Source organism: Gobio gobio (assembly GCF_949357685.1).
Source record: "Gobio gobio genome assembly, chromosome: 1".
NCBI classification, from domain to species: Eukaryota; Metazoa; Chordata; class Actinopteri; order Cypriniformes; family Gobionidae; genus Gobio; species Gobio gobio.
This window is the reverse complement of record NC_137097.1, coordinates 1,662,537-1,684,392: the sequence shown is the minus strand read 5'-3', so window position 1 is coordinate 1,684,392 and position 21,856 is coordinate 1,662,537. Positions and strand designations below refer to the sequence as shown.

Genomic DNA, 21,856 nt, shown 5'->3' with positions numbered 1-21,856 from the left:
AATCTGCTGCTGTAAATTAAAGTGGTGTTTGTTCTCCTCTTGTTTTGTGTAGTTACAGGGTAAGTGTGAATCTGCGGCTGTAAATTAAAGTGTATCACTGTAACTACACTGATAAGTGGCCCTTAATTAAAAATACTTACAGTATAAATAATAAGCACATTTTCCTGATAGTTACCCCTTTATTCCCCCGATTATTACATATTGTTTCCTTATGCCTACACATATGTACTTTATAGTTACACTATAATTACAGAAAGTTATGCTGTAAATTCGTTTTACTTGCGCTGTACTTTCCAGGCTGTAATCTAAAACTAAAACACTGCCATGATCATTGGTTTCAGCAGATATCACAATATTTCATATTATGACATTTAGAAATAATTCAGAAATTTAATTTAAAAATAAATTAAATATAACAGTTATTACCATTGTTCTTCTAACTTCTTTTGCAGTTCATCCAGTCGACATTGGTTGAATGTCTTCTGCCTTAAAATGGAACACATAGTTGTAAATATATATATATATATATATATATATATATATATATATATATATATATATATATATATATATATATATATATATAAAATAGCAATTTTCTGTTGTGATAATGTGTGATTTTGTCATATATATTAGGATCAAAGGAATCCGTACAGAAGAACTGTAAAAATGGTAGTGGCAGCTTTTTGCTGCACCATTTGCTGTATATATATACTGATAAGAACAGTGAGCATAGAGCAAAATATCAACAGATATCTTCAAAATAGCAAATAAAAGGAACAATCTATGATTTTTAGGGATAAGCAAGCTCTGTGCAGATCTGATTATCACTGGCAGATGCATTCTAACATCTGCACTTGGATTATACAATCTCCTTTTCTTAGTCTAGTGTTACAGACGTAAAGCATCATTGTTTACATGTTTGTATTAGATCACAGCAAATTAAAAAAGGTAATGCTTTTTTACCTTTCTTCTTCATACCACTGCTTAATTTCGTTCATTCTCTTGAATCTGCAGCCAAACAATATTAGAGATTATTAGTGTTTTGATATTCATCCATGCTTGTATTTACTTGAAATATTTAGAGATGATTTAGATTTCTTTAAGGAATTACCTTTGACCCTCATCATTTTTACAATGCAGGCACAGGGTGGGATTGGAGATACTAAAATGCTCCTGGCTTGATATAATCAATAGGCATTACATTCAGTTATGATATATGATTATTACATTATTCATATTAACAGATAAATATAAACACTCAAAACACTTCTGTGTCTGTATGCAAACATGTTTAACATTCACCATGATAGAAATTACTGTCAAAAGTGAAATTTACTTTACTTTTCATTTTATTTATTTGTTTTACTTGACAAAATGTTGTGCTAACAGCATATATGCATATATGCATATATATATATATATATATATATATATATATATATATATATATATATATATATATATATTATATATATATATATATATATATATATATTATATTTATATATTTATATATATTATGGCATGCCTTTCAGGAAATTATTGTTTTATAATATTAAGTTTGAGTATGTGGTATGGAACTCTGAATAAATGGAATGAAACTTGAATATATATATAGAATGTATATATGGAATGAAAGTGCAAATTTGACAGTACATAATAAACAATGTATTGCTAGTAATATCCTTGTTATCAGAGCAATAGCCTTCTGATTTTCCAATACTTGGTTGAATTACAAAACGTTTTAGCAACAGCTGGTCATACTCCAATTAACAGTTTGGAGTCTACAGTTTGGAGTCTACATCCCGTCATCTCGAGGATCATATTTTCATTATTGCAACATTCTTAAAGCTTATGAGTAATCATGTTCATCAAAATATTTCTGAAAACATTATCAGCATCAGAATCAGAAAGAGCTTTATTGCCAAGTGTGCTTGCACACACAAGGAATGTTTATTGGTGCTGAAGCTTCCAATGCACATATACAATACAAATACAACAAGAACATAGTAATACAAAGAATAAAAAATGAAAATAGTATAAAAAAATATAAGGTCCCAGTTATGTTTATTCAGAATAAACATTTACAGATTATGAACATATGGGGGTGCAGGAGGTGATGGGGGACGTGTGAAGTGCAGAACAGGTGTGAGACTGGGCTTTTCAAACCTGCAGTAGAATGCATTCAGATCCTCAGCCAGTTGTTGATTCTCAGCAGATCGGGGGGGTGGTGACTTGTAGTTGGTAATGTTCCTCAAGCGTGTCTAGATTGATGCCGGGTCGTTTGCTGAAAACTGGTTTCTCAGCTTTTCAGAGTAGCTTCTTTTAGCAACTCTGATCTCCTTTGTCAGTTTCTGGCCTGGTTATACAAGACTTTATCCCCACTTCTGTAAGCATCCTCTTTGGCATGACGAAGCTGTTTGAGTTTCCCAGTAAACCATGGTTTTTCATTAGTGAATGATAAGAATGTCCTGGTAGGAATGCATGTATCCTCACTGAAACTGATGTATGATGTTACAGACTCTGTGAGCTCGCCCAGATCAGTGGTAGCAGCTTCGAAAACAGTCCAATCAGTGCAATCGAAGCAGGCTTGTAAGTCCAGCTTTGCTTCATTAGTCCATCTTTTTACAGTCTTTATTACAGGTTTAGCTGATTTCAGTTTCTGCCTGTAGGTCGGTATAAGATGAACCACACAGTGATCAGAGAGCCCCAAAGCTGCCCGTGGGACAGAGTGATATGCATTCTTTATTGTGGTGTAACAGTGGTCCAGTATTTTACTGTCTCTTGTGGGACATGTAATGTGCTGTCTGTATTTTGGCAGTTCACGGGAGAGATTTGTTTTTGTTAAAATCCCAAAGAATGATTAAAAGAGAGTCTGGGTACCTTTATTCCGTTTCAGCTATTTGTTCAGCCAGCTCTGGCAGCGCCACGCTCACACACGCGTCTGGAGGAATGTAAATATTCACAAGAATGAACGAGGAAAACTCCGGCAGCGAGTAGAAAGGTTTATAGTTTATGAAGTGTGCCTCTAGATTAGGAGAGCATATCTTCAGCGTCTGAACATCTGAACACCAACTTTTGTTAATGTAGAAACACAATCCAACACCTCTCGTTTTCCCTGTTAGTTCCACGATGCGATCCGCTCAGAACAGCTGGAAGCCCGGCAGATGTAGTGCGTTGGCCTATATGGCTTCACTCAGACAGATTTCAGTGAAGCACAGTGAACACCATACCTACTGTGAAGCATGGGGGTGGAAACATCATACTTTGGGGCTGTTTTTCTGCAAAGGGACCAGGACGACTGATCCGTGTAAAGGAAAGAATGAATGGGGCCATGTATCGTTGGATTTTGAGTAAAAACCTCCTTCCGTCAGCAAGGGCATTGAAGATGAAACGTGGCTGGGTCTTTCAGCATGACAATGATCCCAAACACACTGCCCGGACAAATAAGGAGTGGCTTCGTAAGAAGCATTTCAATGTCCTGGAGTGGCCTAGTCTCCAGATCTCAACCCCATAGAAAATGGGAGTTGAAAATCCGTATTTCCCAGTGACAGCCCCAAAACATCACTGCTCTAGAGGAGATCTGCATGGAGGAATGGGCCAAACTACCAGCAACAGTGTGTAAAAACCTTGTGGATACTTACAGAAAATGTTTGACCTCTGTCATTGCCAACAAAGGGTATATAACAAAGTATTGAGATGAACTTTTGTTATTGACCAAATACATATTTTCCACCATAATTTGCAAATAAATTCTTTAAAAATCAGACAATGTGATTGTCCCATGACCCTAAACACGGAGCAAAAATCATAAAAATGAATAATATCTTTTCCTCAAAAGACTTCCCGGCTCGCCTGCGGCATGCAAATGACAACACCAAAAAGCCTTATGCCTATCATATATGCTTAGGTGCACCACTACTACAGGCCTGAAGGGAGCGCTCTCACAGACCAGCAGGCGGGCCCTAGAATATCATCATCACCGGCCCACCCCAGGCCGGATGTAAGAAGTGCCTGGGGAGACGATGAAGAAGAGGAGTGGGTTTGTGATACACAGCTCCTACTTCTCCTCGACCGAGGGGGCGCACGAGAGGCGATGCTGGCCCTCGGGCCCCGTCTCCGGTCCTCAGACCGTGACGCCTCCCGCCTGCCTGGGACCCGGATCACAGTGGTATGCATGTCTTCAGACGCTGCCGAATGCGCCTCCGCGATGCTGACCCTCGGGCCCAGTGCTTCGCCATCCCCTGATCGAGATCCCTCAGCAAATCTGCCTGGTGAACACGCAACACCGCCATGGTGTGAGAAGCAGCACTGGGCCGACCTACTGCCGTTTATACCCGGCCATTAAAGCGACACATCGTTTTGAAGGCATAACCCTTTAGGCGCCAGAGGTTTTTTCCTAAAACGTTCGATTTTGACATCTTAATTTCAAAAGGCTATATCTTAAAAGTGATAAAAGATAGAGACTTTCTGTAAATTAGAGAAATATTAAGGATGACTCAACGTTTATGTAGGGATTACATTTTCCCATCTAATTTGCATATTATGACGTCATATGGTGGTGGCCATCTTGGATTATAGAATTTTCATGAAAAATTACATGTTTAAATAATAAAATGCAGCACTTCTTTGCCCCCAAAATGTCCCTCTCCTTCTGTATGCTATATTGCACAATACTGAATGCTCAGGTAAATAGTAAATAGTAAACTATGAGCCATTTCAATCTGGTTTCAGGACACAGTACAGTACTGAAACTGCCCTAAACAAAATCACAAATGATCTTCTCATGGCAGCTGATTCTGGGCATGTCAGCATTTTAATACTTCTTGACCTCTCTGCTGCCTTCGATATGGTATCCCAAATACGGTATTCTTCTCACTCGCCTCTCAAATCTCATTGCCTCACTGGTACTGTGTACTCCTGGTTTAAATCCTATCTCACCAACAGGCAACAATACATCACCCTTAAGGATATTTGCTCTGGATTGGCGCTAGTCTTACACGGTGTGCCACAAGGATCGGTACTTGGCCCTCTATTGTTTAATATCTATTTGTTGCCTCTTGGGATGATCATCCGGAAACATGGATTACATTTCCATTGCTACGCCAATGATACCCAGCTCTACATCAGTACTAAGCCTTCCACTCCTCTTCCACCACTGACACTTATCAACTGCCTGAAGGACATAAAGCTCTGGCTGGCCAGTAATCTTCTTAAACTCAATAAAGACAAAACAGAACTCATAGTGTTTGCTCCACAGTCACTTCCTAAAAAAGTTGATGACTTCATACTAGATGTGGATGGCTGTTCAATATCAGCATCTCCTCAAGTACGCAACCTGGGCATCATCATGGACTCTACTCTCTCCTTCCAGCAACACATTAAACACACTACTAAAACGGCATTTTACCATCTCAAGAACATCTCTAGACTCCGGCTGTGCCTCTCTGACTCTGTAGCCAAGACCCTAATCCACTCCTTCATCACCTCCCGACTCGATTACTGTAATGGTATCCTGTTTGGTCTGCCCAGCAAAGTTACTGACAGACTCCAGTATGTACAGAACTCTGCGGCTAGGATGCTTACTTACACAAAACTTGGATCTCATATTACTCCAATCCTAAAGAAGCTTCATTGGCTGCCAGTTAAATCACGGATCAAATATAAATTCCTCCTCCTGACGTACAAATATCTAAATGGACTTGCACCTCAGTATCTGACTGATCTACTCCATCCTTACAACCAAGCTCGGTCCCTGCGGTCCTCAGACAAGGACCTGCTCGCTGTCCCTAAGTCCAGGCTACGGACGTTTGGTGATAGAGCCTTCTGTGCACCTTCACTCTGGAACAAGCTTCCTCATGCCATCCGCTCTGCATCATCTCTAGCAACCTTTAAAAAACAGCTTAAAACACACCTCTTCACTGAGGCCTATGGGCCATAGCTGCTCTGGTTTCTCTCCTTTTTTTCTTTTTTTTCCCTCCTTATCCCCCCCATTGTCCATCCCTTCCCTTGCTGTTTGTTAAGTGTCCTTGGGTTTTGTGAAAGGCACTATATAAATTAAAGTTATTATTATTATTATTATAAACAAACTGTGTAAATCATTAGTAATAAATGGTAGAAACAAACCGAATGCATGTAACGGTTGGCCTTTTGCTGTAGAGATTTTCCATTTGCTACATACAGTAGGCACTCTGATTCCATGTATGGGGCACATGTATATTATTCATATGACACACACACAAGTAGAAAAGACCTGTTTAGTTCAAAAGATCACTCACCACGGCAAGGCAGAGATCATGAGTGAAATGACGAGACAAGACGAGAGACAGACCCGCGCGCGCCCGCCGAGTGTGCACAATTCGGACTACTGCCATTGTCATATCCAGTTGCATTAGACAAAGTCTCCACCACAATACTGTCGCCGCAATTGCGGAGAGGCACACGGTCAGAAGTCAAAGCTTCATGGCTAGCGCTAATCTCCCGCCTCGTTCCCCACAGCACTAACACGCCTGCTAACTTCGCGATGAACACGCTGATCCCGGGAAACATTGTTCCCACTACTGACATTGGGCAAAGGACCATCTACATTGGAAAAAGGATTCACCATTTGTGCTTGGTGTAGGGCTATACTTTCACTTTCAGAATCACCGTCATCTTCTGAAGGCAGATATTCCCCTTCAGAATCAGGGTCCGCGAATAGCAGACCCAACACTTCATTGTGGGTAAGCTTTATTGATGCCATTAGATAATAATAATAATAATAATAATCTAATGCAAATACTTGCTGATGTTGACAATATTGCTCTCCGCTTTTGTTCGCACTGATTCAGTGCCCTCTTGCTCGAAGATTTAGTATACAAGCATGACGTTTTTTTGAATCAGGGATGAAGTATGACATGTCTGCCATCTAGTGGAGGGAAGGTCGAACGAAATTTGACACCCTATTTGACAAAATCGTCCGTTTTATTCAGTACCGCATCTTGTCGAGTAAACTCGACCATGGCGCCTAGAGGGTTAAATGGCAGGGTTAGAGCTCTCAGTGTCCTCGCCCACCCAGATGCGAGATTGCAAACAGTGACAACACATCCCCATATTCTCCTATCCTCCCGACATCAGCGACATACCGCTGATGTCAGTGAATATGAGCCGAATATGGGTTATTCCATGCCCTCTCAATCTAAATAGGAAGATCAGGAAGGAATGAAAAGCCCAACTGAGCCGATGATTTATGGCCGGGGAGAAATCGATTGTTTAATCCAACACGAGCGATCTCTCCTCTAACGTGCCAACATGGCGGCCGCAGCCTGCCTGGAGCGTGTTCCATAACATTCAACGGTTCAGCATACACAGTCAGGATGGCTGAGAAGATTAATCTCCCTTCTCGCCGCCATCCCTAGAGCACTTGCAGATAAGTCTCGTCAGCTGGCAGATCGTCTGAGGGAAGAACGTCTTCCCGCGACGATCAGCGAGCTCTATCCGAGAAACCCGTGACGAAACCCGTGAGTCTCGGATGCCAAACCCTCTCCCCTCAGGAAGAGAGCCAGACGAGAGAGGAGCGAACTCGGATTGACAAAATGCTCACATTATACAAACAAACAACTCCATAATAGCTGACTGTGCATGCTCTTGATCCCAGGCAGAAAACACACGGCTCGTGAGCATAAAATAATGAATTTGGATTACCTTAACTCGAAGCATTCAGACAGAACAGTCCCTGAAGACGAAAAAGAAGGTGTCATGTTCACAAGGCGCCCTTATATACTTCCTGGTCGCACTTTGATGACATCATGGGATGTCGCCGGTCAATAGGATTGCCGTGATTCGATAGTAGTTCAGACACCTGTCACGCTGAGGCGTTCCCCATAGCATCTTTTTGACGCAGCGCAAGTTCCCTTTCGAAAGGGAACTAAGCAAAGCCCATAACATAAAAAGCAACAAGCGGCTAGCCAAACACAGCGGCGCCATCTTGGTTTTCCAGGGGCTTCTGTGGGGGATCCCTGTGAGGTGGAAGGCATGATACTTTCTGCATTAATGATTGCCTGATAAGCAGGAAATTCCAGGCCTGTGAGGTTCATGGCATTTAATCTTCTGCAATGAAATAGTGAATGCATTTCTTCATCAGTAGAATTGTACTGAAGACACGTATATGCATTACTGTAGCTCATCATTACTTAGGTTTGCTGCTACTTCGCAAGTTTTAGATTTTCATTCCATATATTCAGATTCCCATTCTATATATTCAGACATTCATTCCATATACTCAAACTTCATATTATAAATACTATAATTTCCTGAACGGCATGCCATTATGTACAAAGTATGACATAACTTTGTATATCAGTATGAGGCCTTTCTCAAGTATATGCTAATCTCAAATAGCATTTCAGTAAGCCAACTTAAATTTAAATAACAAAAAAGTAAGCACCAACTTAATAGATATTCAAAGCAAAACTTTTCTTTGTTATATGGGGTAAAAAGTATCCTGGTCTTTCTGCTACACATTTCTTTTTGTGTTGCATAATCAAAAAAAAACAAAAACAAAAACAAAAACATTCATAGCAAATTCAGTGTTTCACTGAAAACATATTACAACTACTGGAATGTGATAATAACGTTAGATGAATTATAGTGAATTTAAAATAAATAATTGAGAACTGTAGCCTACATGTAAATATAAATGTTTGACAAAATTGTAACTTGTATTGTTGAATATTATTTAAACTAACTTTAGTATTTATATCTTTATAAAACTTTATATATATTGTTCCCTTTGTATAAAAAAAAACTAAAAAAGCAAATATCTAACGTAAAACTAACTTTACTGTGCTGTGATGGACTGAATTAAGAACAGACAGACCTATGCAGTCACATATCTGCAAAAGGCGGTGTCTACACAAAAAAAGGAGACTGCAGCTTATCAAAATAGCAAAACATACCTGACATAAAAAACCTGTCTGTTTTACTGTTGTTGTTTTTAAATTTTCTCTTTTTAAAACATAGCAATAAATTAATCTAAGAAATTGGTCTTACCTCATTTTGGTATCCTGTTATGTTTGAATGTGTATAAAAATGCAGGAGGACATTCAAAAGTAATAAATATTATGTTTTTTTATATATATATATATATTATATATGTTTTTTTATATATAGGCATAGGATTTTTTTATATGGCTTTGTAAAAATTAAATTAAATTAAATTGCAATCAGTATTATCCTGATTTATTCACAAGGTAAATTAGTTAACTAGGTAAATTAAGTTTATGTTCTACAATGTCACTGCTGTGTGGAAGTTAATATGAACATTCGGTTAAGAGTTTCTGTTTTATATTGCCACAGTGACTACACCCTTTTTTGTAAGAGGGCAGGTTTACAAAACTGAAAGTATTATAAATGAAAGAGAGTGCAGTGTACACGGCACTAAAGCAAACTGGTTCACAAGTTCTGAAACGATGACAGATTCAGTGCTTCATATAGCCATTGATTTTGGCACATCATTCAGTGGATATGCCTTCAGCTTCCAAACAAAGCAGCTTCAAGACCCAGTTAGGATTCCTTCCTGGGGTATAAAGTATGGGCATAAAACCTTTAAAACCCCCACATGCATTTTGTTTGATGAAGATCAGAAGTTCTTGGAATTTGGTTATGATGCCATGGTGACATATACGCGCTTAACTAAAAAACTTCAGGCAAAGAAACAATATCTGTTTGAACATTTTAAAATGGAGCTCTATGATAAGGTATGTTTACTTCTTTTTAATCATTAGCATCATAAAAAAGATAGATTCCATAGCACTTTTTATTGATATTTTGATTGTATTTCTGCGAAGGAAATCCACCGGGATATGATGATAACTGCAAAAAATGGAGCACAAATGAAAGCAATGACAGTTTTTTCGGAGAGCCTGCGATATTTGAAGGATCATGCACTAAAAAAGATTGAAGAGAACACATCTGGAAGGAAGTTCATCGCATCTGATGTGACCTGGGTGTTGACTGTTCCTGCGATCTGGCATCCAGCAGCCAAACAGTTTATGAGAGAAGCAGCTATTGAGGTCAGTTGATAATGTAGAATACAAGCAATACATAAATCCAGGTATTCCAGCATTTTTGGCAGTATGTAAATAAAAATACATTTGTAAAGTAAAATTTAAAAGTATAGTTTAACCCCAAAATAAAAATTAGGATACACTTTATTTTGACTGTACCTTTAAGACATTCTGTTGATAATGTTAACACTGCACCTACCTATGCAACAAACTCTCAATTAGTGGTATGAGTATTACAACAAGTATTAGTTGAGTATAAGAAGACTGTCCGGGTTAGTAGAATAATTTTTCATGTACTTGCAAAAGTTACTTATAGTTGGTAGAATGTCAAAATGTAACTATCGGAATAAAGTGTTACCTAAAATTATGTAATTATGTAAAAACTCCCGCTCATCATTCCAAACTCATATGATGTTTTTGTTTTCTTTCTGTGGAAGACAAAAGGAAGATATTTTGTTGCTCATATAGGTTTTTCCCATGCGACAGAAGCACAGTGACCACAAACTATCAAGTTCCAAAAAGACAGAAGTGATCCACACTGTAAAAATATTTTTAATTTTAGTGAACTACTTTTTATCCAGTTGATTTGCCCAATGTATTTGAATTGACAAAATAAAAAAAGAGAATTAAAAGAGAATCTAATCTTATTAGAAGCATTATTGGTACTCCATTCACCTCGCAGGATAATAAAAGAGCGCATTTTCTTGATTGTGCACAGTTAAGTCTGTGGAGTTTCTATTGGTGCATCAGCAGTGACTAAAAGAGATAATTCCCTTGAGTAAAGAGGGATCCAGCGTTGGTGGATGTTGCCAGAGCATGGCCATGGAAACCTCAGCTGCCTGCAGTCCGGTAGGCGATTCACCTTGTGGTGAATTTAATATCTCACCGGGCTGGAGTGGAACCCTCCACCCTGTCCCGAGCACTCGCGGCATGATGATTGGTTTCCTCACAACGAGATCTCTCACAACAAGGCCAGGCCACCTCAAATCTGCACGCTATGGCCATATATACCATTAAAAAACTGCCTACGGGTAGTGCCTATTTTAGAGCTTGTGCAGAAACTGTGATCAGCGACTGACTTCACCCTCCATGCCACAAAGGTCAGAGCGCAGGCTCTGGGTCAGACGATGTCCACAATTGTGAACACAGTTAGCCTCAATGCACAGATACTGTGCAAGATAAGGGAAAAAGGAGAGCAGAATTCAATGGTTACGCCCTACTGGCCCAACCAGATTGAGCTCTGGTTCTCTGAGGTAATGCTGATTGCATCTGCCCCTCCTTAGTGAATTCCTCTGATGAAGGACCTTCTTTCTCAAGGACAGGGCAAAATCTAGCACCCACGCCAAGACCTCCTGAACCTCCATGTTTGGTCTCTGGATGAGATTTGGAGTTAAAAAATCTGCCAACAGCCATGGTACACACTATCACGCAGACTAGAACCCCCTCTACTATGCGGTTGTATGCCTTAAAATGGCACCTTTGAAATTACGTTATGTTCCTCATGGGGGGAGGATCCACAAAGGTGCACAGTTGGATCAGTGCTTTCCTTTCTGTAAAGCCGGGTGCACACTGTGCGATTTATAATAGTCCTTTACGATTGTTGCTTGTCAGACTGTACGAATGTGATCCCCGCTGTAAGCCATGTCACACTGTACAATCTCAGTTATCATTAATGTCAGACTGTATGATAGTCAAGACGTGTTAAAAACGGATGCACACAAGAAAACGTCTCAGGTTACCTATGTAACCTCTGTTCCCTGAGAACAAGGAACGAGACACTGCCTCACTGCATTATAGTGGTGTCAACAATAATCGATTCGGCAATGCATCGCAATGCGGGGCATGCACGATTCAGCATCGATGCGGCTAAGTGCCATAATCGATTATGTCATCGTTTATTTTCTGGCCTTGAGTTGGACAATAAAGTTGTGAAGTTTCAATTACTTCCGGGGTCATAACAACAACAACAATCAAGATGGCTGAGGCGGAGGGAGATTACTGATTAATTAAAACACTTATGTTCACTGCTGGAAAAAGTTGGCTGTTATTATTGCTCTATTTAATTACAAATGGTTCTAAAGCAGAGAAGAGAAACATTTCTCATTCAAAGCACTGAAAGCAGTGATTTATGTTTTCTTTTTCAGGTTTGAAAATGCCATATCCAAAACCCAGTACCATAAAATTTTATTTTATTTTATGACATTTATGTCAAAGATGCAGGAGAGTGATAATACACACATAGCAGCCAATAAAATCTGTTGTTCAATATCTGACTGCTTGTATTGCCTTATGACTGATTAAAAATTTGCCTTGTTGTGTGCAGTAGAATTCTGATGCATCGCAATGCATCGTAGAATCGAATTGAATCGAATTGTTACCTGGTGAATCGTAATCGAATCGAATTGTGAGGGCAGTCCCAATGCACACCCCTACTGCATTACACACGGGATTGAGACGGTGGCAACAAAGAAATCTCTAGCGCTCATTTTGGTTATGGTTTGTCATGAAAAACAAAGACAATTTGACGGCTGTCATAGGAGAAGTCTCACTGCAGGAATGTGCGCCAAATCTTTTGCCAGAATTTCGTCCGAGGTAAAATTTGATCACAACGGTCATTAATCGGCCGTTGGTGAACGTCAAACTAATGATCAAAGACTTCAGATTTTAGCCTAGGATCGGAAGAATATTTTAGGATTTGCTTAAATTTGTCTCAGACGGGCAAATCGTGGCCAAAATTGCACAGTGTGCACCCGGCTTAAGAAGGCCTGGAGAAGCAGCTGTCCACCCTCAAAGTGTACGTGGCAGCAATAGCAGCGAACCACGTTTCATTTCATAGTTAAACACATTGACTACTTCAGTTATGTGGGGTAAAAAGTATCCTGGTCTTTCTGCTACACATTTCTTTTTGTGTTGCATAATCAAAAAAAAAAAAAAAAAAACATGACAGTAAGTTAAAAACATTTTCATGAATTACTGTTTTAAAAAATTAAACTTTTTTTCCAGGCCGGTCTTGTGACAGAGTCTGAGCCAGAGAAGCTTGTATTTGCTTTGGAGCCTGAGGCTGCATCTGTTTACTGTAAGCAACTACCAAGTGACGGCTTTATAGCAGAGGAGGTCTGTGAAGAAACACTGGAACAAAATCCTGGAACCCAGTATATGGTTGTGGATTGTGGAGGTACACATCTATAGAGTAGTTGTTTTCTATCTGAAGATTTTGTATATAAATGAGCCACATGTTATATTTAATAAATTCAGATGAGATCATTCTCAATGTCTGGATCAGAAGCCACTTTTGCACCACTTCTGGCCACAGTGCCTCTTGCGTTTTGGGCATGTGCCACACAGGATTCGAACCAACGACCTGAATGGGTCAGGGCTCTTGGCACGTGGTGTTACTGATTGCGCCACTTAGTTACCGCAGACAAAAGCACTAATTAGCATCTTAACCAAATTAACATGCCTAGCTAATGTAGCTTATGGTTAACCTGACAGCTGAAGAGCCACATTATAAAGAATGGCAACTGGTTAGCATGTTAACCAATTAGCATGCTAAGCTAACTAGCATAGGGACAAAATCACAGGCAGGGTCAACTTCGGAGACATTTCTCAGGAATGGTAGCGAATATCAAAAATCTGTTCAGTCATGTCTGTGCGGCTCAGTCCAAATTTTGGACAAAATTTATAGGAGGATTAGCGAAAAAAACATCACTTGATTTAATATAGCAGACAACATTGTTGGAAAATGACAAAGAGATATCATTGAAATCGGCATGAACCAAGGAACATAGTGACAAACAATTAACATTTTAGACAATGTTTTCAAAAGTTATAAACATTGTAAAAGTTATACAAATGTAAACGTTTTTGCAAAAAAAAAAAAATATATATATCTCTGGAACACTAGGTGGCGCTCTGTTCAAACTTCTCAGGTGTCTTCAGGACACAGGCTGTCTTTTGTAAAGATATGTCAAATATTTTAAAATATATTGCAATTCATGACAAAATTCAAAATGGCGGACACATGGTTGGTCCGATCCTGGCAAAACTGTTATCCACTGATTCGGTATGACACAAGGAATCCAGAGACACCAAGATCTTCTGGCAAACTGTTCAAGTTGTTAGCTAAAATAGCCATTTTTCAGTGACCTGTAGGTGTCACTGTTCCCAAATTTGGCATGGACCCTGGTTCATAGATCATGGTTCCAATAAAGCGCACCAATTTTCCTTTTGATTGATCAAAGTTTGGCCGAGATACAGCCTCTGAACCAATTTTGGGTCAACTTCATTACGTTTGTGACATTGTATCTTTTGAACAAAAATGTATTTTAAAAAAAAATTGGTTGAGTCATTTCTATGTGACTCAGTCCAGAGATCATCTGAGCCAATTTTGGACAAAATTTGAAGAAGTAGTGAAAAACGGAATACTGTACTTTTCAAAATGGCTACTACTACAATGGGCGGAGTGTAATCAGGTGTACTAACTTCCTTTTTCGTGGAGTAATTCGCATACATTAGCACTTAGCCAAGTGTTGAATGATTTAATGTGTATCAAGCATGCCTGGCACTTCATGGCATATTTAAATGTGTTTCAAGGAGTGAATTACAGTGTAAAGAATGCCATTTCATGTTGCCCACAGGTGGCGCTATGACTGTAACTGAATATTGGCATGTAGATGTCTTCAAGCCAGGACTCTTATCAAACATGTGAAGTTTGGGGCAGATCGGACATTGTATGCGTTACAACAACTTCCTGTTTAATGGCGAAACATCAAACTTTGTCAGGCTGCCACACACACGCCCTCCAGCGAAAACTCAAGATCTTCACAATTTAACATTACTAAGATTAGACTAAACTATATTAAGATTAAACTAGAAAATACAATAGGAAGACAAGGTTAATATTGTGAATTGGTAAGTTTCGTCGGGGCGTGAAGAAATATAGAGCTGAGTATCGTCAGCATAACAATGAAAACTAACGCCATGCTTCCTAATGATATCTCCCAGTGGTAGCATGTACAGGGTGAAGAGCAGCGGTCCTAGAACTGAGCCTTGCGGTACTCCATACTGAACTTGTGATCGCTGTGACATCTCTTCATTTACTGCTACAAACTGATTAAGTCAGATAGGTGTGATTTAAACCATGCCAATGCAATTCCACTAATGCCTACATAAATTTTGAGTCTACTCAAAAGAATTTTGTGGTCGATAGTATCGATGAATCCATCATCAATAAGAGCTTCAAATAGCTGATCATGACTTACTTCATGCTACATACCCATGGCTGCACTGCTCAGAACCAGAACAACCTAATCATATTCGCTAATGACAGAACAGTGATGGGCCTCATCTTACACAATGAGACAGAGAGGCAGTGACGGAACCTGAGTTGTGGTGCAGACAACAATCTATCCCTTAACATCAGCAAGACAAAATTAGACTAATGATACTATGTTGAACCCACAGTTTTAAAACGTCCTCCCTATGTGAACTGCTGTAACATAACTGCTCTGAGACAGAAGGCTTTGAGAATCCAAATGCAGCTTTATTGAAAAGGTAATCCACAGTCAGAGGCGTCGCAATAGGGCAGGCAAGGCAGGCACTTGCCTGGGGCCCCGCATTTTGAGGGGGCCCCGAGGGCTGATCATTTAAACAATCAGAAATGGTAATATAAACATGCACGGACATCTCTGCATCCCCCTTAGTGGCCCCCCTGTCTCGTTACGCTGGTAATGCTTTCGCCACCTCGCATTGGCCGCCGAACTGTAGAAAATGCAGGATTTTATTTGTTAAGCATGAAGAGAACTTATCCGTCTGGCTTGGCCGCTCGCTCTAATGTTAACCTAGAAAAATATGCGTTATTATTCGGCACATATCCAAGTGTTTGTGTGGAGTGTGGAAGCAGAAGTAGCCTATAACGCGCTTACATGACATGAAGGCTCCGGCGCGGTCACTGGCATTTTTCCTGACAACAGCGAAAAACAACTTAAAATACTCCATAATTTATGGTCATACAGATAAGAGTAATACATTATTTATTTCTGTAAACTCACAATAACAACAAAAAGTTGTGCTTTTGTAAAATAAAGAAAACAAACAGGACCAGCGCTTTCTTTCGTCCTATAGTCTGCAGCACATCTCATAAATGAACCGAAACTAAGTGTATCATGCTTCTTGCCTCACATATATGAGAAATATATCTAGCCTATAGAAAGCTTGAAATTTCTACTTTTAAACGAACAAATTCAAATTGAAAACAAATATTCTCTGGTTATGTATGAAAAGTTCGTCAACTTCATCTCTCCACCCGACACCGACTCAGAAAATACTAGTTTAATAATAAACAAATGAAATGGCTCCTTGATATTTTTTTCCGACACATTTATAATCATTACTTTCGGTGCTTTTCGCAAGCTTAAATTCGCCTAATATAAATGTGTGATTAAATGAATGACTAGTCCACTAGAAAAATCTTAAGTGTGGGGCAGCTCTAATCAATACACTTACTTAGTTGACATTATTTAATTAGTAGGCTAATTAGTATATCCAGCTCTTCTACATTAAATTAGTTTGAGTTAACATAGGCTAGTTGATAAACTAATGAAATAAAGATTAAATTAAAGTGATAACCACATATTTCTATATGTCAGAGAATTGCTTGTTCCTGTCACCACCACACAAAGCACCGTTTTTAAGGTGACAATTAGTTTTAAATTTGATGGTTGTACTGTATTTAGATATTGTATTGTATCTTCTATTATGAAGATGAAGATTGACATTTTGTTAATTAAACAAAAAGCTAAAGTCATATAAAAAAATTGGTTCTGTTAAATGTGTTTTGACTACTTTTTGTATATTGTAAAATTAAATAATGAATATATATTAACATAATTTGTTTTTAATAGGGCCTCATTGATTCATTTTGCCTGGGGCCCCCACTCAATGTTGGTTCGCCTCTGTCCACAATCGTAGTCAAAAAACAGGCAACAGGTCATACACAGGCAAGCTGTCCAAACAGGCAAACAAGGCAGGAGAGACAGGCAAAAGGGTAATCCATAGAATAGGCAAGTAATCAAAGACCAAGAGACAAGAAAACCAGGGAGAATGCTCTGAAATGCAGTATATAACAAACACACAAGACTTCGCAATGAATGATAGACATGACCAGGCTATTATAGTGTGAGCTAACAAGGTAATGAGGGGCAGGTGGATGTAATCAATGAGTGCTGATGAGTCCGGGCAAAGGATTATGGGAGATGTAGTCCTTGATGGAGTGCCCTCAGGTGGTAATTACTGGTGATTGTGACAACTGCAGCCAAAATGCATCATCATGATTTTTCAAATTCTTTGAAACATTCTTCTGCTTCTGCTGAGAGATATTATTATTCAAACGTTCCACATGTGAGAATGTTAAATCAGGGTTACACATAAAGTGGAAAGCACTAAATAATAATACTAATAATAAAAATAATTATAGCAATAATAATAATAATAAATACATTAAAATGTTATATATTTCGGAATACTAACAGAGTTTTCTTTCATTGTGTAATTATAAAAATATAATTAAAGTACATAATTACAGATGTTACTGATGTACAGTAGATGTTATGTAACTGTGTTTAATTTTTTTTTTAATAAGATATAATAATTTATGATATTTTTCAGGTGGAACTATTGACATCACAGTACATGAGGTGCTGGAGGAGGGACATCTGAAGGAATTGCATGCTGCTTCAGGAAATGGCATGGGTGGACAGACAGTAGACAGGAAGTTCATCTCTTTTCTAAAAGATATATTCTCAGAGGAAATTTTCATGAAATTTGAGCATGAATACCCAGCAGAGGCCCTGAAATTAAAATATGACATCGCTATGTCAAAATCTTGTGATGAAGGTGTGCTGCTCTCATGCCCAGTCTCCTTGCAAGAACTTGCCAGGAAGAAACAGAGCATAGAAAGTTACTTTGATGGTGTTGAAGGAGCAGAGTGGGATGATGGAGCAATCTTAATTAAAGAGCAGCAACTGAGGAGCTTTTTTGATGACAGTCTCAGAGCGACTGCAGTAAAAATTAAGCACATCATGAAAAATACTGAGCTGAATATTGAGTACATGCTGTTAGTTGGAGGTTATGCTGAATGTGTAATTCTGAGAAACTTCATTAAGAAGCACTTTGGCTCTAAATGCAAAGTTCTGTGCCCAGCTGAACCCCAGGTAGCAATAATAAAAGGAGCAATCCTGTATGGCAAACAGCCTAAAGTGGTGAAATCACGTGTAAGTGGCCTTACGTATGGGCTCTGTTTATCTTCGCCCTTTGATGAATCTATACACAAGGGCAAGAGCAAATATGTAAACAGTGAAGGACTTGAACACTGCAATGTCTGCTTTAAAAAACTTGTTGGCAAGGGAGAATCAGTTCTCTCTGAAGAAGTTCGAATGTTCACTTTCTTCCCAACAGACACAAATCAAACAGCAGTAACATTACAGTTTTACAGCACTAACAATAAAAAAGTCAAATTTGTCGATGAGTGGGGGGTGGAGCTAATTGGCTCTATTATACTGGGCATGCCCAAAACTTGCGGTGGCTTAAGTCGTGAGGTCAGGTTAGAAATCAAATTTGGCTCCACTGAAATGAAGGCAACTGCAACTGATGTTGATTCTGAAGAAACAGAATCAATCAAACTTGACTTTATGAGCAAGCAACATTGAATGTGCTGAAACAAAGAGTAATCAAGGCAGCTCTAGCGTCTACTGCAATTCTACATATTTAGGTTTTTAAAAAATCGCATTATTGCAAACATATATAACAGCCTATAGTACAGGTGACGTTCCTACATTTCTGTAGGAGTGAACCCATCTAATATTTTAATTTACCATATGCACGGTTACTTCATGGTTTTTGATAAGCCAGCTTGGGCATTTCCGGTGAACTGTTATTCTGGACTCGCTGTACAGTTAAGTACTGTATGTTGAGGATACATTACAACTTACTGACACAAAACCACCAATGGTTGACTTTTTAAAGTTGTATTTCTTTTTTTAGAGTTCATAATCTCTGGATCAAAACACAGGCAAAGAACAACAAACAAGTAATAGAAGCATTATTTATGACGCACTCAATCATTTAAATCAAAACTGCCTAAAGTTACCAAATAATGTTGAACCCACAAAAAGGTTCAGTACTTTGCAAGCTTTGGGGGTGTTCATGGACCCAATCTATTCCATCTATGTTTTGGTCATTGCTGTGCATTCACAAAACATCTTAAGGCTAAAAGTAGCTCCTAACTTGCAGGTTTAGGAGAAACTCTTAAAAATAATGGATGTGACAGTCCAAATTTTTTACTACATTTTTGCTTTAAGAGTATTTCACAAAGCATTTTAGCGTTAAAACCAGCTCCTAAATCTGTGAAACGCTAGGAGTAGTCAAGAGGACTTCTAAGTCACTAAGACCACATCACAAACAATCCTGATGGACGTTGCCACAATCCGCCTACTGCCCCAGTGTCACAGATAGGGCTTAGACTAAGCCAGGATTAGGCCTTAGTTTATTAATATTTCATAAACGTGCCATAGAAAAAACATTACTGAATAAAGCAATTTCACTGACGTATTTTAAGATATGCCAGTGCAAGCTGCTTTCAGTTAAAACAGCTCAAACATGCATTTTAGTCTAGGACTATCTTAAGCCTTGTCTGTGAAACGGGGGGATTATGATTTATAGAGTTTAATAATACGCCAAAAATAAATAATGAATAAATAAATAAGTAAATAATGTCTGATTACCTGTGGCAGCTGTTTTCACAGCAAAAGTTCACACTTACAAATGATTGAATAGAGTCAACGAGTAAACTCCCGAACTTTGTTTATAAAACATCATTAGTCACTTGAATTCTGCAATCTCTGGAGATGCACACATATAAGAGGCTGACAATTAGCTGAACATATATTTGTTTAATTAGTGATACATCTTTATTTGAATATGGCAACCTTTTTTTTTTAATCTTTAGTTTTATTTTAAACTCCTAGCTAAGAACTTTTACTGCTATTAAGGAGAACTCTTAGTGGTAAGATAAAATGTTTTGTGAATACGCCCCTTGATCCAGACATAGTCCATAATCTGACAAAAAAAGAAATGTTCTCAGCATTTTGTTAAAAACGTTGCTTTTTTAATGAAACTTGCCCACAAGTGTTGATAAAAAATAATGCATGTTTTTTTTTTTTTAAGTAGAAGCTCTGTTCTTTCTTTTTATATAATATTAGTTCACATGTATGTACAGCAAAATGTTCTGGTTGCCATTCAAATATTGTGAAAATGATGAAAAAAAAAAGATTAGTGATTTGTAGATTAATTCAGTGATTTGTAATATTTGACAAGGCAGAGTTAAATTTTCTGTTTCTCATCAGGTTGCTGTTCACATTTGTCTTTACTTTCTTTTTGTTTGTCCTTCTTTTAAATCATTGAATTTTAATGTGGAAGAACACAGCTGGGCCACATTGCACACTAGTTTACTTTACCCTGGGCTAGTCATTAATCCTTTTACCTTTTTATTAATTTGAATATGGAACCTGGACTTATCATTTAACCAAGGATTAAAGCTAATATACGTCAATTATGTTTTGATATATATCTGTTTGGTGTGTATTTCTTCTTTTTGTAAACCCTAATAAAATAAAGCGTGTGTAAAAATACAAATACATGCTTTTGGATTTACATGGACATCATTACTGGGTGTGGGGAGGGGTTACATCACCCTCAGAAAAGTTTAATTCTGACACTGGCTGAAACCATTTTCAACAAGAAAAGAAAGTCTTTAAAACAATGTGGGTGTAACAGGTAGAAATAAAGGAAGAGAATACTGCGTACACTCAACTGAGACTCGTTTATTGAAGCTCTGAGACTGGCAATAATAATAATAATACCGTTTATTTATATAGCATCTTTCAAGAATCCAAGGACGCTTTACACAAAGTTGATAGATGAGCAACACATAATGATCAATCCGTTGGAACAGACTGTCAGAAACCATTCTGTTACATGTATGCCCTGTCTTGTGTGTTTTGATTAAGATTCTGTTACTCTGTTTCTACCCAGTTTGGTTAATTAGTTATGTCTTTATGAGGTTTTTCTTCAAAGACTCCTGGGGCTCATGGCAGCTGCGTCCAACGTAATAAATTTTAGCCTGCTGTACATGAGACCCCTGCAGTGGTGGTTGAAAGCCAAGGGGTTTTCCCCGAGGGGAAATCCATTCCGTATGATCAGGGTAACGCACAGATGCCTTAGTTTAGTAATGCCCTATCAATATGGAAGAAACTTTGGTCCCAGGGGCCAGTGTTAGGAGCGTAATGTCGCCAGAAATCCGTTTCGAGAGACGCCTCTGAAGGGATTGAAAATAATCAAAGATATTTGATATTTGAAATCCAACAAAGAAATTGCTTTACTGTTGTCAACACATTTGCTTATCAGAAGGACCTGGAAGACAAAAGACTTCCACACCTTTGTGGTGCCACACCTTTTACAGTGGGGGAAGTTTGGTCTGATTGGTCAGTTTGAATGTTATGTGTGAGTTTGGTCTGATTGGTCAGTTTAAAAGAATACATTTGGTTTCAGTCACATGGTCAAGGAATCAGGCACGTGCAGGGGGGGGGGGGGGGGGGGGTTGGGTGCTCGAGCCCCTGCCCTTTTTCAAAATTAATCAAAAGTGCCCCTCTCAGACACATCAATGATAATATCGTGGTCAATAAAACTAAATAAATGTGATTATTATAACATGACATTGATGAAAATGTATACAATAGTAACGAATGGCTCAA

The 21,856-nt window shown here is 38.5% G+C and overlaps 2 protein-coding genes across 2 annotated transcripts in view; one reads left to right on the top strand and one right to left on the bottom strand.

Moving 5' to 3' along the window:
- Positions 1-9,104, bottom strand: part of LOC307128008 (uncharacterized protein) — a 64,321-nt gene extending 55,217 nt beyond the window's left edge. The window contains exons 1-4 of the mRNA XM_079819526.1: positions 9,034-9,104; positions 1,115-1,180; positions 967-1,011; positions 427-486 (exon numbers count right to left, since the gene is read on the bottom strand). Of these exons, the coding sequence (XP_079675652.1) occupies positions 427-486; positions 967-1,011; positions 1,115-1,180; positions 9,034-9,038 (176 nt within the window). The 5' untranslated portion in view covers positions 9,039-9,104. The remainder of the gene's footprint in view (positions 1-426; positions 487-966; positions 1,012-1,114; positions 1,181-9,033) is intronic.
- Positions 9,105-9,416: 312 nt separating this feature from the next.
- Positions 9,417-20,913, top strand: LOC307127990 (heat shock 70 kDa protein 12A-like). The gene is made up of 4 exons (XM_079819497.1): positions 9,417-9,740; positions 9,831-10,055; positions 13,053-13,224; positions 17,715-20,913. The coding sequence occupies exons 1-4, from the start codon at positions 9,453-9,455 to the stop codon at positions 18,752-18,754; spliced, it is 1,725 nt and encodes a 574-aa protein (XP_079675623.1). The 5' UTR covers positions 9,417-9,452; the 3' UTR covers positions 18,755-20,913.
- Positions 20,914-21,856: the final 943 nt, after the last annotated feature.